Source organism: Arachis hypogaea, chromosome 16, assembly GCF_003086295.3.
Source record: "Arachis hypogaea cultivar Tifrunner chromosome 16, arahy.Tifrunner.gnm2.J5K5, whole genome shotgun sequence".
Taxonomy (NCBI): Eukaryota; Viridiplantae; Streptophyta; class Magnoliopsida; order Fabales; family Fabaceae; genus Arachis; species Arachis hypogaea.
The window spans coordinates 147591696-147609751 of NC_092051.1; the positions used below are offsets into that span (position 1 = coordinate 147591696).

The 18056-nt window shown below is 35.5% G+C and overlaps 2 protein-coding genes across 5 annotated transcripts; both read left to right on the forward strand.

The window, feature by feature from the left end:
* Positions 1-528: 528 nt before the first annotated feature.
* Positions 529-7276, forward strand: LOC112697702 (RNA pseudouridine synthase 3, mitochondrial). 2 transcript variants are annotated; one of them, XM_025750992.3, is made up of 11 exons: positions 529-1116; positions 1468-1651; positions 3083-3429; positions 4188-4259; positions 4414-4572; positions 4696-4743; positions 4829-4909; positions 5454-5570; positions 5715-5816; positions 5940-6098; positions 6358-7276. In XM_025750992.3, exons 2-11 carry the CDS (start codon positions 1591-1593, stop codon positions 6730-6732), a joined length of 1521 nt encoding a protein of 506 aa, XP_025606777.1. In that variant the 5' UTR covers positions 529-1116; positions 1468-1590; the 3' UTR covers positions 6733-7276. The 2 variants fall into 2 exon arrangements, with proteins under 2 accessions (XP_025606777.1, XP_025606779.1); XM_025750994.2 differs by lacking the exons at positions 529-1116; positions 1468-1651 and adding an exon at positions 2645-2784.
* A 1089-nt stretch (positions 7277-8365) lies between these two features.
* Positions 8366-14249, forward strand: LOC112697703 (endo-1,4-beta-xylanase 1). 3 transcript variants are annotated; one of them, XM_025750995.3, is made up of 8 exons: positions 8366-9016; positions 9136-9331; positions 10152-10519; positions 10609-10765; positions 10911-11263; positions 11589-11766; positions 11846-12382; positions 12937-14249. In XM_025750995.3, the coding sequence occupies exons 2-8, from the start codon at positions 9248-9250 to the stop codon at positions 14050-14052; spliced, it is 2793 nt and encodes a 930-aa protein (XP_025606780.1). In that variant the 5' UTR covers positions 8366-9016; positions 9136-9247; the 3' UTR covers positions 14053-14249. The 3 variants fall into 3 exon arrangements, with proteins under 3 accessions (XP_025606780.1, XP_025606781.1, XP_025606783.1); XM_025750996.3 differs by having other exon boundaries at positions 8370-9016; positions 9227-9331; XM_025750998.3 differs by lacking the exon at positions 9136-9331 and having other exon boundaries at positions 8700-9016.
* Positions 14250-18056: the final 3807 nt, after the last annotated feature.

Below are 18056 nucleotides of genomic sequence, written 5' to 3' on the forward strand. Positions count from 1 at the left end.
TTGTGTATTTGTATATAAATATATACATATAATATTCAACTTATTTTTTTCATACAAATTTGTATGAAGAATAGAGAGAATTAAAAATAACTAGAGAGAATAGAAGAAAAATTTCTAGTATTAGAACCAAAGAGAAAAAATAGAATTTCTATTATATCATACATATTCCTACATTATTACATCATACTCCTATTTATAATATAATTTTTTAATTGGGCTAGTCCAATAGTAATCTTATCATTATTCTACCCTTCAAAACAACTTTGTCTTTAAGATTGTGAAAAAATATAAATCATAATAAAAATTGTAAAAGTTAATTATAATTAATAAAAGAAACCAAACAATCCCAAAATAATACTTTTTATAACCACTGCTGACAAAAAAAAATTTACCACCACAATGCCATTGTTTTAAAAATATGAGCCCACTTAGAATTCGTATACCAAAATTTTTGTAAAACATGAAACTTAGAGTTTGGGCCCAAATCAAATATAGTTAAGCCCAGAATTCTAAAACATAAGGCTTCACCGTCAACCTCGTGCCAGAACCTTCCTCCAACACTGTGAGCCACTCCTTCGCCGCCCAAACACGCCGCCACTGGAGCAGGGGTTGTGGTTACCGGCGCCGCCAGGATTTCTTCCCCTTCTGTAACCACCTCGCGCTTCTTCCTTGCTCCTTCCTCGCGAGCCACCCACTGCGAAACGAGCCAACAACCGCGTGTGCCGCCATCAATATCGCCACCGCTGGAGAACTCGAGGCTTGTCGCCGCTGCAGCACGATCCCAGGGAAACGATGCCGCCATGAGCGGTGGTGGCTTAGCCGCCATCGGAAGTCCGCAACTGAACCCACGAGAGTGAAGATATCAGCCTTTCCCCGTCCCTGCTCCACCAACCAAGGCCTTCGCGAGTGCCCGCTCTCCCCTCGTGAGGGCGCCGTCCTCGGCGCCACTGCCGCTGTGCAGGACTGAAGCCGCGCCAGCGCCGCTCTCTGTCGCCAGGCCAACCGCCGCTGCTCCGCCGTCCCGGACGGCAACTTCCTCCTCGGCCAGAGCCGTTTCCTCCAAATGCGCCAATTGTAGATCCAGGTGTTTTCCGAGTTTTGCATATGCAACTTCTGGTAAGTTGCTGATTCTATTTGAGAGCATAGCAATTTTTCTGGAATTATGAGGAGTTCTTACATGTTCTTCAGAAATTGCACAAGCTGGACTTGTTGAACTGGGAACTGAGCCTGTGAAATTGAATTTGTGCTCTATAGTTGTTATATGTCGCTGAATTGCTAGTTGAATCTAAATTTGCATAGACTCGTGCCTCTTGTTTTTCTTGAAATTTCGCTGATGTTGCTGCCATTTGTTGCTCTCTTGATTTTTCGTCTGTGTGTTTGGGATGCATTGCTGATTCTGGAATTATTGTTGCTGCATTCTCTAATCATGCAGTTCTCATAAACCGAATCTGAATTTTGGAATTGCAGAACTGGAAGTGCTGAAGTTGCTGTTTCTGGATTTGTTAAAGTATTGTTGATTGGTGGATTTGTTAAAGTATTGTTGATTGGTTGAAAATCTGCTGCTGATTTGGCTTGAATATGGACAATTAGATGCTGTTGGAGATGTTGATTAGCGTTCAAGGTTGCACAAATTCTGGCGCAAGATCTTCAAGTAACTGTCTGCTTTTTGATAATTTGAATTCAAGCGTTGTAAATTAGTTTAAATTTGATCTCAAATTGAGTCCGGTGAATCACCATAAAAATTTGGCAAGGTGTTCAATGAAAGCACCATTTGATACGAATCTCTATCAAGAATAGAGAGAATTAGAGATAATAAGAAAAAATAAAAGAAAAATAGAAAATAGAGTTTCTATTACATTATGCATATTCTTACATTACTACGTCATACTTTTATTTATAGTATAATTTTTTAATTGAGCTAATTTAATACTAATTTTATTATTTTTAATGTATATTTTTTCTTTGGTGTATATTCTATATTAATGATATGTTTTAGTAACTGATTTTAGTGTATATCTAGTATGGTTATTTTTTTAGCCAATATCAACTAATTTTTTATAATTATTTTTAGAGAAAAGGAAAAATAGGTCATTGGCTTTTTGATCTACGGACATTTAAGTTTTCGAGGATTTAAAATGCTTTTAAGTCTCTGACTTCATATTTACTTGGGCGTGTTATACCCATCAAAAAAATCAAACTTGACTCTAGTTTTATATGAATGAACACACGAAAGAATTTTTAAAATAAGACAAATTAGACTCAGACATCGATATGTCTAGATTTTATCTAGATTTTGAAAAGATTAGAAACTTAAATATAAATGTCTACAAACCAAAAAGTTAGGATTAATTTGTTCTTTTTTTATACTTATTTTAAATCTAAATCTCAAACCTTAAACTATAAATTGTAAATACTAAATTATCCAAAATAATTTTTTTATAATAAAAAATATTTAATATTAACTATTAAAAATTAATTTTTTATACTTATTTTTTTATTAACCATTATTCATTGTAGGAATAAATAATAAGGGGGACTTTTTTCTTCTTAAATTTGTAGTTAATTATAAAAAATATAAGGTAGAATCACGTTTTCATCTACATGTAAAAGTAATAATTAAAATTGGAAATAACAATTAAGAGGGAATGCCAATTAACAGTACCAAATATAATAATTCAAGTTCTTCCAAGTTACATTCGCGTGTCGCGGCATTTTGAAGAGTTCATGCTTCTCCTTCAACTTCATTTTCATCTTCATCTAATTCTTCTCTTTAATCATCCCATTGTAACTGATTCTCTTTCCCTTACTATCCTCTCACAATTTCATTATTTTTAACGAGTTTTTAAATTTTGTTTGCTGACTGCATGTAACATGTTTGCTGAAATGCCTCAACGAATTTTTTTCATTATAGTTGGTAATGTTTTTGTATGCAATCTGTTTGATGAAAAATCAAATCAATCACCTGATACTTAGCTCATTGCTATGTGTTGCATACAACATGTTTGATAAAAAGTCTCAATGACAAAATGCTACGAATCCCCATTTCCTGTCACTGAAACCTCGTGTTTTTCCTCCTTTTCAGATGTTTCAATCATGTTGAACAACATAAATAACAGTAGCCATTCATGGCTGTGGTTTGTGGCGAGGCACTACTCTAGGATTCGTCCTCCAAAGCCTGTCCCTGTTGAATCAGTGATCAGGGTGTCCAACAACGTTGCTCGTTTGGGTTCTCGGAAAGAAGGCCCGAAGCCGAGGCAACTACTGTCTTTGCCACCTTTTCCTGGTCACCCTTTGCCCGGAAGGAACTCAAATGAAAGTTTTCAAGATGGGCAGCAACATGATGGTTATGTCACTGCTGTTAATTGGATCAAGTATTACTTCAAAGGCATATTGGGTTCTGTCATTGAGTCTCATTTCAGGGAGGGTCTTGTAAGAATTCGTTGCTCTGTTACACTTTCATTTGCATTCCTTGTTGTTCCATTTTGTTTTTGATGCAATACTGTCTATTTTATTGTGGACAATGAATTTCTGGAATTTTCCCTATATTTAATTTACTTGTCTTTAAACATCGATTTGGTGTAATGCTTATCATCTTTTTATTGGATTTTCCCTGTCAGACATGATGAGAAATTGAAAAGCTATGCTTCACTGATAACTTTTTTTTTTTTAATTTTTGTTTAATTTTTCTATCTTCTTGTTTATTCTTGCCTTTGTCTTAGTAATATTCTTCTTTTATTCTAAATATGAAAAACTACTCTCATTTATATTTGAATGGTGGATAGTTATATGATGCTTTTGAATATCTTTTAACCCCAAAAAGATTATTGATTTGTTCACTTTTATAAATATTTTGTTGGCATGCTGTGCTACAAGAATGTGAATAAATGCTTACAAAGTTCTTCTATTTACTTACAAGTTGTAACAAGGTAGTTGGATCTATGCTTTCTGTGATGATTAACATTTATATAATCTTTAATAAAAACTGTGGAAGAAACTTTTAGGAAAGCTTAAATTTAATTTGAAGTGACTTATCTCTTGATATGTTTTATGGTGAAGCACAATAGTGTTGTTTAATCTAAGTAGTTAACTCCACTTTGTTTTTGTTCTTAATTCTTTTAATGGTTGGAAATAGATATGGAAATTAAAAGGTGTGCTCACAGGCTTTATTTGTACTTCTCCTATACTAGGTCCAAATGGAGGACTCAATTTCTGACAATAATTTATCTCAGAATGAAGAGCCAAGGAGACCCTTGCGAAAGGTATTAATTTTTACTGTGTCCTTTTCCATTTTGTATGACAAACTTTGCTTTTGATAGTTTCATATATGTATGTTTTTTTCCTCAGTCAATTGCTTATGATAATATGATTTGCTTTTGGGTTTAATAATACTACAACAATACAGCTTCACTACAGATTAGACCTAATGAAGTAATGAAGCAAGGGGCAAGAATTCATATCCCTGTGTCAATTGCCGAGGCTAGGATTTCCAAAAGATATGATGCTATACCAAGTGGAACACTATATCCCAATGCTGATGAAATTAAGTATTTGCAAAGGCTTGTCATTTATAAGGCATGTCTTGCATCCAATGTCAAACTTATTTTATTTTACAATTTCTTGTTACTATTCTCATTCTTCAAATGCATGGCAATATATTTTATTGATTGCATATTATGTTCAATGTATTATTTGAAGGACTCGGCTATCATGGTGCTAAATAAACCCCCAAAATTGCCGGTTAAGGTCTGTAAACCATTTTTCAGATATACAGAAATTCATTGAGTATGAGTTTAGTGGGATTTTCATTTCTTGCTGATGACCTTCTTAGGGGAATCTGCCGGTTCATAACAGCATGGATGCATTAGCAGCTGCAGCACTATCCTATGATTATGATGAGGGTCCTAAACTGGTAAAATACTCTTTCCGTGCATCATTACACTGGAAAAAATTGGTTTGTACTAGAAAGTAAAATGAATCATCATGTAATAAGCAAATTTCTGTTTGTACATAGATGCTAGCACCTCCCATTTTAGAAATTCTCAAAAAAAAAAAAAGAAAAAGAAAAAAAGGAATAGATAGTCACTCTAAAGGTTAAGCCAATTTCTTGGTTCCTTCCCCTGGTCTCCCTTTAAAGGGAAGACCTTTATCTCTCTTTTATAGGATTTTAGGTTGTCCCCGTATGTTTTGCCTTTAGCATGTTACTGAAAATACCTGGTTGTCGTTCAAATTTAAGGATCACTACTTTGACATTTGCACTAATGCAAGGCTTTTCAAATTTGAAGCTTGCCCTGCTAAGGGTTTCTTTCATCACCTGAAATTTTTCTCTCGATAATATGACAAAATACAAATGGTATTCTTGAGTAGTGTTCATCCCTGCTCTATCCTAATTTAGAAATTATTGATAGTTATTGAAAGTATTGTTCAACATAATAGTTTTGTTGGTTGAAATTCAGGTCCACCGTCTTGACAGGGAGACCAGTGGCATCATTTTATTTGGCAGAAAAGAACAAAGTGTGTCTCACCTGCAGTGGCTGTTCAGTAACATAAACAATGCAAAATCTTCTAGTAAGGTGCCTTATTTACATGAAGTGATGAACTGCTGTTTTCAATCCTCATGTTCTATTAGCGAATGTAGATATTGTCTTTTTATACCCACCATCAACAACCTCCTATCATATACATTTAATTTATGATTCATTTGAAAATTGAAATAGGTTTGGAATGATGCATGTGAATCTACATATCAGAGGTATTGGGCACTAGTCATAGGGACTCCCAAGGAGAAGGAAGGTGTAATTTGTGCTCCCCTTAGAAAGGTTCATGTCCTTTCTTTCTTAGTTTCTTCTTTATATGTGTGTTAATCCGACAATGTCATGTTTTATGTCAGTGCTATCTTCCAACTTTGAAATTGATTTTATTCCATTGTCTTCTTGTTTCAGGTGCTCTTGGATGATGGGAAGACAGAGAGGGTCGTATTAGCTCACCATTCAAGTATGGAACCTCGCCAAGAGGCTGTAACTGAATATCGAGTCCTTGGTCCAAAGATAAATGGATGCTCCTGGGTTGAGCTGCGACCACTTACGTACCGGAAGCATCAGGTATATTGGATGCTTATATGGAATTTCAATTATTACGAAGCTACTGATAATTGCATGATCCTTATTATTGTACAATCGGACTTTTTTTTGTTACTTATAGAATTCTCAGATGTTAACTGAATGTTGAATTCTTTACATTGTCAAGAATGGATTTGCAATCTTTATTATTCAGACTCCTTAATTTATGGTGAATCTATAATCTTGCTGAGTTAAGCAACGTATTTTTTGTTTCATGTTATTTCTTCTCCCAATTGTGCAGTTGCGTGTCCATTGTGCTGAAGCACTTGGCACTCCGATAGTGGGCGATTACAAGTATGGTTGGTTTGTACACAGTCGTTGGAAACAAATGCCCCGAGTTGATGTCGAGCCAACGACTGGAAAACCATACAAGATGAGGAGACCAGAAGGCCTAGATGTTCAGAAGGGAAGTGTATTATCCAAGGTCCCCCTATTGCATCTTCACTGCAGAGAACTTGTACTTCCCAACATTGCTAAGTTTCTTCATGTTTTCAATAAGAGTTCAGGAGAACTGCCCCGTTCACTTAGCGCAGAACCCGATGTTCTTCGCTTTGTGGCAACGATGCCGTCGCATATGAAAATTAGTTGGAATCTTATGTCATCATATTTAGTCTGATAAGAGTGCAAGATGGAATTGATTAACTCGTGTGATGTTATTTGAACATCCACAGAAAGAGAAAGGCTTGTTCTTCACTTTGTGGCTACAATGCATTCGCACGAGTATTGTTCAGAAACTTACGATGGTTATGGTTCGAATCTCAGGCTGATTGGCCTAGATATCTACTATCATATCCTTTTTCAATGCTCAAATAACATCACTATTCTTAATTTATCAAGTGCGAAGTCAACTAGCATTTTTGGACTGGAGCATCACTGTGACCAAAACCACCATTAGTTGAAAAAGGGAACTTAACCATCTTTATTGGACCCAAAATAATATCGCATTTCGGCATAGTAATTGTCCTTTTATTGCTATGCACTACTTTTGATTGGTAATATTGGATTTGATCTCTCGTGTTAGTGTTATATCTTATAAAATTTAATGGTAATGTGTTTGTCAGATACTTTTTTTTTCTTTTATATTTATATAACCAACTGTATTTGAATGTAATAACTGAAATTTAACTTATTTGTTTTTATTTAATGTAAGTTTAATAGCAGGAGTACGACTGTAAGAGTTTTTAACAATGCTATTGTATTCATAAGAGTTCATACTTATGATTTGTTTTCATGGGATCAAGACAAAGATCACTATAATTAATTTACTAGAATTATATTTACATGTAAAATCTTTTGGGTTTAGAGTGGGAAGGGTCTTCACAACTTACGGTGTGGCTTAGTTCTATCATTAAAAATTTAAACGTTTTAAATTATTTCTTAATAAATAGTCAAATTGATTTTTTTTATTTTATTTAATAACACGACATAAAATTTTGAACCATCATATTTTTTGGCAATACGTTAGTTATTGCTCACTAAGATGCAATTTGAATTCTCAAAACACTTGCTTAAACAGATAAGTGAGTTAACTATTCAATCAACTCAAATTGTTTTAATGTTTTATTATCAAACTGATAAAAAAATTCAGTCTATCAATGATAAATTGATAATATTTTGAATATTTTTTATAATAATCAAAATAGTTAATCCCATTATTTTGATGAAATTATCTATTTTGTACCTTAAGAGCAAGTGTTAAATTTACAAATTTAAATTTTTTTATTAAAAATATAAAAAATTTAAGTGATTGATTGGTTTGAGCATTTTCATTAAATATTTTCAAACGAAAACATTTTCAAAAAAACATAACAAATTAAAAACGTTATTTCCATCTTTTTAGTATTTTCAATTTTAACTTTTAAAAACGTTTTCAACCCAAAACATGGTGTTTTTAGTTTTGGGATAAACGGTAAATCTCTCCTACTTCTTTTGGCGGAGGTGGAGGCAGTATCGGCGGGAGACTACGGCGACGTCAGTATGGCCGGTGAGGAGTGCAGCAGTGCGAGGTGAGAATCGGAAAAAAAGACGGTGGGTTTTAGACGTGAATTGGAGTTTATGGTGAGATTAAGAATAACCTACACAGTGTAAATTAATTTAAATGCTAATCATAATTTTTAAAATTTTAAAATTTAAAATTAAATAATTAATTAATTATCTAATTTTTAATTTTAATTTTAATTTTATTTTTTAATTCATTATTCACAATGTTCACAATTAGTATTATTTTCCGATACTTTCTCTTTTTTCTCACTCACATTCACCAGTGTGGCAGTGTACTTCCACACTAGTTCTTTTCCTCCGTTCTCTACCATGAATTCTCAGTATCAACTCCTCCCTTCTCTACATATTTTGTTGTTACAGTATCTATTATCTATCTCTAATTTATACATACATTTTTTTGAAAAGGTGAAGTATTTTTTTCAATTCTTTTTTAATTTTATGTGATCCTTTTGGTTTTCTATTTTAGACTTTGATATTTTTTATCAGCTCCAATTAGAATTAAATATGTATTTTGAATATTTTCAATAATAATCAAAATAGTTAATCCCATTATTTTAATTATTATCTTATTATAAGATAAAAGTCAGAAACCAAACACATCAAAAGGAGTTTTACTCTTTGGATTTTGTGTGCTGGAATTGTTATCTTCACTCTTCAGTTCCAGTTTGCAATGTTTCTGTACGTAGAAAATTGGAACAAACTATGTCATATACGTACAGACAGAAAAGCCATCTCCACCTAACACTACAACATCCTTTCAATCAAAGTCTCTCTCAAATGGATCATACATTTTTGTGCAAAATTAAGGAACCAAACCATTATGCTTCCTTAACCCAAGATCCTTACTTAGCCTTCCATTCCAATTCAAGCATTACTAATCTGCAAGCCAAAGCAAAAAAGTAAGATAATCCATAGTACCCTTTATTCTATTTGATTGATTTATTTTTACTGTGTTAGGGATTTTTTTTAATGATGGGTCGTTGATGAAAATTTGTTATGAATTTCTTTGATCCTAAAGTTTGGACTTTGGATAGTGGTAATTGGGGAAGAAAATTTGTTTGGTTGGCCCCTATTTTCCGTAGTCTTCACTGTCAAATTTGGTGGCACAGTGGCTCAGTGGCAATATATAAATGAAGAGTTTGTGTGCTTGCTTCTACACAAGCAGTGTCTTCAACTCTCACTGGAACCATAACCATTCTCATTCTCAATCTCAGGTAACTTTGGCTGCATTTGGGGGTACTAATGTCATTTCATAGTTTTCACTTCTCCCTTAGCCTACTAGTTTACAGAACTTGGATTAGTCGATTAGTTAGTTCACTCGTCTGCTTAAGCAAGTGGCGGGAATTCGAATTCTGTCCTGTATATGCATGTATATGCAGTAACCGATTGGCCAACAGTAAACCTTAAATGGAGCTTGACAAATTAGTCTTCGCCCCATCCAACTGGGATATTGTGATAATTCAGAAAAAGAAAAAAGAGCCTAATGAGTGGTGTGTCTTATAGTGTTGAAATTGATCAAAGATTCATTTCCCCTTAATAAGCTTTTTACTTTTGTTAATAAAAAGGGTCCTTTTGCATTAATCTCAATGAATTGTGCTCCGTTGCTGTTTTCTTGGTAGTGAAGAGTGCACAATTTTGTTGCCTTATAGTGGTTAAATTTTCAAGCTTCATTGCAGATTTTAGCTCATTGTATTTTCCCTCACTGAAGTAGATTTTAGGTTACTGCTACTTTGTTTTGTTGAGTTTCTTTTGTTACATTTGATGATATGTATAAATTGTTATGTACAACTGTTTAGATACTTAAAAGCTATCTCGAATAAATTGCTGCAATTAAGATTGTAGAAGTAGCATTAATAAGTAAATGCCACTTTAGTTTAGGATTGCTGTTTATGGAAGATCACAAATGGGGGAAGTTCCTTCCTTCAAATTTGTTAAATATGCATGTGAAATCATTGCGTTTGGGTCGACCGAGCAGCGAGTTTCTTCTTGGTATATAGCTCCAGCTGTCTCCTGATATATTGCTTTGTGTGACAGATCATGGCGGGAAGCATCTCTGGTCCGAGTGGGGGCAATGCTGCTAACATTTTACTAAATCATGACTTCTCCGGAGGGTTGGATTCTTGGCATGTCAATTGCTGCGACGGCTATGTAGTTTCGGCTGAAGAAGTTTCCCAGTTAGGAATATCAATGGAGACAGATGGTAATTGTGCTGTTATCACCAGCCGAAAAGAATGCTGGCAAGGTCTCGAGCAAGACATCACAAGCAGAGTTTCCATTGGCTCCACTTACATAGTTTCAGCTCTTGTTGGAATATCCGGCCTGTCTCAGGGATCTAATGATGTCCAAGCTACCCTGAAACTTGAATATCACAATTCGGCTACTAGTTACTTGTTCATTGGAAGGTACATAATTTTATAGTTTTGTTGTTTCACCTTCCTTGTTCAAGAGTTTTAGAGTAGAATGCTCTCTTTGTTTACCATTTTTTCCACAGAACTTCTGTTACTAGGGGAAACTGGAAAAAGCTGGAAGGTACATTTTCATTGTCGACTATGCCAAAACGAGTTGTATTTTATTTGGAAGGACCTGCTCCTGGAGTTGATATACTTATTCGCTCCGTAGAGATCGGCTGTTCAAATCCTAACAACAATGTATGTTGTTGTATATTGGAACTTAAGTGATACATGAGCTTGGTTTTTGTTTCAATGGCTAACTCGAAATTGCAGTATCTGCATTTCATTCTTTATCTTTGTAATTGTAACTAACTTGTGATTTGTTTTTGTCTTCTTTCAAAAGATTGCAAGAACTGGATGTGTTTCTACTGGAGAAGATAACATCATAATAAACCCGCAATTTGATGATGGCTTGAACAATTGGTCCGGAAGAGGCTGTAAGATTGCATTGCATGATTCCATGGGAAATGGGAAAATTCTACCTAAGTCTGGCAAGTTCTTTGCATCAGCGACTGAACGTACGCAAAGCTGGAATGGAATTCAGCAGGATATCACCGGAAGAGTGCAGCGCAAGCTCGCCTACGAGGTCACTACTTCAGTTCGAATATTTGGAAACAATGTCACTACTGCTGATGTTCGCGCTACTTTGTATGTCCAAACATCAGATCTTCGAGACCAGTACATCGGCATTGCCAAGTTAGTCTCTATCTTATTTTTCTATACACGCATAGTTTGGTAGCTTGAATAACAAGTTATCAAAACAGTGCGAAAGTTTAAAACCAGTCACAAATAGTTAAAATATGGAAGTTAAAAGTTTTATGAAATTCACGAATCAAAATTTTGAATTAATTATCCTTTTCTATTACTATACATTTTCCTAGTTATTATTCTTGATTCTTGATGACAAGAACAGAACAGAATTTGTTATAGTATGATTCAATACAAGATATTGCGCAACAATGAGATTTGAGGCTCGCTTACTTTCTTTTCGAGTGCTGAACCAAGATAGTATGTTCTAAAGTGTGCAGGCAACAGACAAAGATTGGATTGATATGCAGGGAAAGTTCCTTCTAAATGGATCCCCATCAAAAGTGGTAATTTATTTAGAGGGTCCTCTGCCGGGTACTGACATTCTTGTTAATAGTTTGGTTGTAAAGCGTGCGCCTAAGACACCTCCATCAACACCACCGGACATAAAGGTTGAACTTTCTAGATGGTTCTTTCACGAATGATACACACTAATATTTTAAGAACTTAATTGCATCTTGTTTTTTGCAGGGTGTTGCTTTTGGGGTTAATGTAATTGAGAACAGCAATCTGGCTGATGGCACTAATGGATGGTATCCCCTTGGTAACTGCACATTGAGTGTTAAAACCGGCTCGCCACATATAATGCCGCCGATGGCAAGAGACTCTCTAGGACCACATGAGCTTCTAAGTGGACGCTACATACTTGTAACAAACCGCACACAAACATGGATGGGTCCTGCTCAGACTATCACTGATAAATTGAAACTCTTTGTGACTTATCAAGTATCGGCTTGGGTTCGGCTTGGTTCGGGATCATCCGGGCCACAGAATGTGAATGTTGCCCTTGGTGTTGACAACCAGTGGGTCAATGGAGGACAAACTGAGGTATCCGATCAAAGATGGCATGAAATCGGTGGGTCGTTTAGAATCGAAAAGCAGCCATCAAAGGTTATGGTTTATATCCAAGGTCCTGCTTCAGGTGTTGACTTAATGGTTGCTGGACTTCAAATTTTTCCTGTTGATAGACATGCAAGGTTTAAATATCTAAAGTCTCAAACAGACAAGGTAAGATCTAGGACCTGTTTGATTTCTATTTTCATTATTGTTTTTTTATAATGTTTTCTGTTTCAAAATTTTGTGAAGAAAAAAGTGAAAGTAGAAATAGACATGTCATTAAACCACTTTTTCCAAAAGCTTAAGCTGATAGGATGAGACACATGAATGGTTATAAACACATACCCTCAAGCAAGAGTTTTTTTTTTTGGTTTGCTTAAATTTTTGAATAGGCCTTCTTTTCTCTTTTTATTTGTCTTATGCTATTTTTTTTCTCTTTTGGAGGATAACAAGGATTAAACTCTAGACTTCTCAGTCATAGAAGCTCTGATACCATGTCTTATCCTATTCTTTCCTTTGCGATTTTCCAAGTGATTTGTTTCATATAGCACCACTACTTCAGGTTTTAGTATCTGCATCAGATTTCTAAATTCTACGACTATTATGAACAAACAAAGATCAAAATTGAATGCTTCATATATATATAGATTTTAATCATATCCATTCTTTTATTGAGAAGACATGTAATTCAAAGTTTTGCTTTGTATCCTCTTGCTGCATTACAGATCCGAAAGCGTGATGTTACCCTGAAATTCTCTGGACTGGACGCAAGTAACTACTCGAAAACCTCAGTGCAAGTCAGACAAATTCAGAATGATTTTCCAGTTGGAACATGCATCAGCAGAATGAACATTGACAATGAGGATTTTGTAGACTTCTTTGTGAAACATTTTAACTGGGCTGTGTTTGGTAATGAGTTGAAATGGTACTGGACCGAGCCGCAACAGGGGAATTTCAACTACAAGGATGCAGATGATCTCTTAAACTTGTGTCAGAAGAACAAGATAGAAACTCGCGGCCATTGTATCTTCTGGGAAGTGGATGGAACCGTCCAGCAATGGATTAAAGCGCTGAACAAAACTGACCTCATGGCGGCCGTCCAGAACAGATTAAACGGCCTGCTTACTCGGTATAAAGGCAAGTTCAATCACTATGATGTTAACAATGAAATGCTGCATGGTTCATTTTACCAGGACAGGTTAGGTAAGGACATAAGGACCAACATGTTTAAGACTGCGAATCAACTTGATCCGACCGCTACCCTTTTCGTGAATGATTATCACGTGGAAGATGGATGTGACACCAGATCATGTCCGGAAAAATACATTGAACATATTCTTGATTTGCAAGAACAGGGGTCCCCTGTTGGTGGAATTGGAATTCAAGGCCATATAGATAGTCCGGTTGGGCCTATCGTTTGTTCATCCCTTGATAAACTGGGAATTCTTGGCTTACCTATATGGTTCACCGAGCTAGATGTGTCGTCGACTAACGAATATGTTAGAGCAGATGATTTGGAAGTTATGTTGAGGGAAGCCATGGCTCATCCGGCCGTCGAAGGCCTAATGCTGTGGGGATTTTGGGAGTTGTTCATGAGCCGTGACAACTCTCACTTGGTTAATGCAGAAGGTGAAATCAATGAAGCTGGAAAAAGGTTCCTTGCTCTTAAGCAAGAATGGCTTTCTCATAGCCATGGAAATGTTGATCAGCAAGGTCAATACAATTTTAGAGGCTTTCATGGAACATACAAGGTTGATATTGTCATTGATACAAAGAAAGTTTCCAAGACCTTTGTCCTTGACAAGGGTGACTCTCCAATGGTGGTTTCCATAGACTTCTAAGTTATAACCATTCTGCATTATTCAATTAACTATAATCTATGATCTTGAATTCTCTGTCATTCATTCATATGGTTTGTTAAACAAACATTGTTGTCTTTATACATTGCCTTGTTGTGTGATGTAATGATATTAATATTGTGTATGTTTTCTGGAAAAATAAAATAAGATCAGTTCTTGATGGTTCTGATATTATGATAGTTGTTTTGATTTTCAAAATTTCTACTTTCAAGTCATGGATATTTTAGTATTAAATTTCTAAAATTACTTTTAAATCAAACGAAATTATTATTCATACATATAAAGTTATCTGATTCTAAGGAAAAGGCAAAACCTTAAAAATAAATCCCACTTAAAAAATCAAAGATATTAATAGTCAAATTCATATTAACCATATATCAACAAGAAATAAAAAACTTCTAAAAATAAAAAATTAAACTCTATAAATATTTCTTTTATTGATCAAATATAATTGTGCAAACATAACAAATAAAAAAGACTCATATATTTATATAAGGACCCGAATAAACTAAGTTAAAATTCTAATTATAGGAAAAAATTCTCAATTTAAATACTTAACAAAAATTCCTAATAAATAAAATAGCATAAATGTTAACTCTCATCCTAAACTCTAATATAATTCATGGACTTATACATTATCGATCACAAAAACGTATAGTAACCATGTTCTTCCTTCATATGAACTTGTAGCAATGATGGAATTTCAAAGTATGTATCACATATATTGCAGTGACATGGATTGTAAATAACTGGATTATGAAACTTGCTCTTATGACTGCGTAACTTTTTTGAGGTAGCAAATTTTTTATCACATTGGTCACACTCGTATTTCTCCACTTGATCAGACATGATGAACAATATTCAATATTCAAGTAAGAAAATTATGTAGAATAAAATATGTAAATCAAATAATAAGAATGTATTGGACAACTATTATAGTATCATGGGTATATATAGTGTAGAATAAGAGAAGGTTACATGCTTTAGAATAAGTGTTAAAAAGATAAAAGATATTTTGCAAAAATATAATATAAGTGCATAAGAACAATGAACATAAGATATAAATAAATGTAATCTAACAAAAAAGTTTGCAATATTAAAATTTAGAAATATTAGGCGAGAATTATTAGTGATGATGACATATAATTGATTGAGGGAACAACAATCAATCGAAACGAATGTTAAAAAGATCTGAAATGTGAAATTAGTATATATATATAATTAACCATATTGAATGCAAAGAATTTTATGACAAGAAAATAATTTAAAAAGGGAAAGATTATAGGAAAACAAGAAAGTTTTCATATCTAAGATATAGTAATATATGTTATGTTTTTAGAACGTATATCAAAGCGTATATTTAAATAAATTTAAACATGAATATGTATTTTAGTATAAAAATTACTTTGTATTTGGAATGTACGTTCTTTTATAATGATAATATATCTCGCAGCAGGAAATAAAAAAATTAAATATATATTTTTAGGAAATAAACTCCGCCTATGTTACACTTGCGGTACATAGCCGGTCCCAAGCCTGGATAAAGGAGGAGGGTTGTGTTAGGTCTTCGGCAACCAACGTAAAAATATAGCCGAACCCCCCATGACATGAATCAAAGACATTATTGCGCTAAAGCTAGGTCGTTACCCGGAAGTAACGCGCCGTATGGCTCGAGTACGGTGTCAAAGCAAGAGCCGCTGCATCGGTGCCCGGATGTAGTGTTAAATGAGCAAGGGTTCTCGCGTTTTCGTGAACGGACGAGGGTAAATAAGCTAGTTCACAAAGGAAAAGGTAAAGGTCGAAGCGACAAAAGGTTGAGATTTGGGACATGGAACATAGGCACTCTAACAGGAAAGTCCATGGAGGTGGTGGATACCATGATAAGGAGGAAGATTAACATTATGTGCCTACAAGAAACGAAATGGGTTGGTGCAAAGGCTAGGGAGTTGGATTCTTCTGGTTTCAAACTTTGGTATACAGGAAAGGTGAAGAATAGGAATGGAGTTGGAATAATTGTGGATAAGCAGTGGAAGAAGGACGTAGTTGATGTCAAGAGGGTGGGAGATCGGATCATCTCTATCAAACTTGTGGTGGAGGGAGGTGCTTTTCATGTGATTAGCGCCTATGCACCGCAAGTGGGTTCGGACGAACAACACAAGATAAGGTTTTGGGAGGATCTAGAGAGTTTAGTTCAAGGCATATCTTTGGGAGATAAGATTTTCTTAGGAGGAGATTTAAATGGCCATGTTGGGAGAGAAGTGACTGGATATGGGAGTATTCACGGAGGCCATGGTTTCGGGGTGATCAATGCCGAGGGTAAAACTATTTTGGACTTTTCCTCAACTTTTGATCTTCTCATCGCAAATACATGTTTTAAAAAGAGAGACGAACATCTTATAACCTATAAGAGTGGCATGACAAGCTCTCAAATCGACTTCTTCTTGTTGAGGAGAGTCGACCGGAAATTTTGCATTAACTGTAAAATTATCCCGGGAGAGAGTTTGACAACACAACATAGGGTGCTCGTCATGGATTTTCGCGTTGAGCAAAAGTTGAGGAAAAGACATCATACGAAGAACCCAAGGACGAGGTGGTGGCGGATGAAAGGTGAGGAACAAAGAAGCTTCCTAAGACGGGTAGGAGAAGAGGCAAGGTGGGATGGGAATGGAAGCGCGGAAGAGATGTGGAGGGAGATGGCAGAAGTTATTAGAAAAACAGCAAAAGAAAGTTTTGGTGAATCTAAAGGAATAGGACCAAGAGACAAGGAGTCCTGGTGGTGGAATGCGAGTATACAAGAAAAGATAAAGATAAAAAGAGAATGCTTTAAAGAGTGGTCTTTATGCCGCAATGCAGATAACTGGGAAAAATATAAGGCGGCTAAGAAAGAGGCAAAAGTGGCTGTAAGTGAAGCAAGAACAAGAGCATATGAGGGTCTCTACCAGTCTTTGGACACGAAAGAAGGAGAAAAAGGTATATATAGAATTGCAAAGAGCCGGGAAAGAAGAACGAGAGATTTGGATCAGGTTAAGTGCATAAAGGATAAGGATGGAGAGGTGTTGGCTCAAGAGGAGAAGATTAATGAAAGGTGGAAGAGCTACTTCTACGAGTTATTTAATGAGGGACAGAAGACTCTTCCGAGCCTTGGTCGATTATGCACAAGGGAAGAAGATCAAAACTTTGACTACTATCGAAGGATTCGAGACTTCGAGGTAAAAGAGGCTCTAAAGCAGATGAAAAATGGCAGGGCAGTAGGACCTGATAATATCCCGATTGAGGTTTGGAAGGGTCTTGGAGGAAAAGGCATCAACTGGTTAACCAAGCTTTTTAATGAGATTTTAAGGTCAAAGAAGATGCCTGATGAGTGGAGAAAGAGCACCTTGGTACCTATCTACAAGAATAAGGGGGATATACAAAGTTGCGGAAATTATAGAGGGATTAAGCTTATGAGTCATACTATGAAGTTATGGGAAAGGGTGATAGAACGGAGGTTGAGAAAAGAGACACAAGTAACAGAGAACCAATTTGGATTTATGCCAGGCAGATCTACCACTGAAGCGATATACCTATTAAGAAGGATGATGGAGAGGTATCGTAGTAATAAAAGGGATCTACACATGGTGTTTATTGATTTGGAAAAAGCGTATGATAGGGTACCAAGGGAGGTCTTATGGAAGGTTTTAGAAAAGAGGAGAGTAAGGATCGCATATATTCGGGCAATTAAAGACATGTATGATGGGGCCACAACTAGTGTGAAGACTCAAGGTGGTGTGACAGAGGAATTTCTTATTGGTATAGGATTACACCAGGGATCATCCTTAAGTCCATACCTTTTCACATTAGTCTTGGAAGTACTCACAGAGCACATCCAAGAGCCTGTGCCATGGTGCATGCTTTTTGCCGATGATATCGTCCTTATGGGAGAGTCAAGGGAAGACCTAAATAAGAAGTTGGAGTTATGGAGAGAAGCTCTAGAAGTGTATGGTCTG

Bases quoted from the DNA above. Each gene is read 5' to 3' on its own strand.
- LOC112697702 (XM_025750992.3), top strand. From the start codon at position 1,591: ATGCTGTTGGAGATGTTGATTAGCGTTCAAGGTTGCACAAATTCTGGC. The intron at 4,260-4,413 runs GTATTAATTTTT...GCTTCACTACAG, and splicing joins CAAGGAGACCCTTGCGAAAG to ATTAGACCTAATGAAGTAAT. The intron at 6,099-6,357 runs GTATATTGGATG...CCAATTGTGCAG, and splicing joins TTACGTACCGGAAGCATCAG to TTGCGTGTCCATTGTGCTGA.
- LOC112697703 (XM_025750995.3), top strand. From the start codon at position 9,248: ATGAAGAGTTTGTGTGCTTGCTTCTACACAAGCAGTGTCTTCAACTCT. The intron at 11,767-11,845 runs GTTGAACTTTCT...TGTTTTTTGCAG, and splicing joins CAACACCACCGGACATAAAG to GGTGTTGCTTTTGGGGTTAA. The intron at 12,383-12,936 runs GTAAGATCTAGG...GCTGCATTACAG, and splicing joins TAAAGTCTCAAACAGACAAG to ATCCGAAAGCGTGATGTTAC.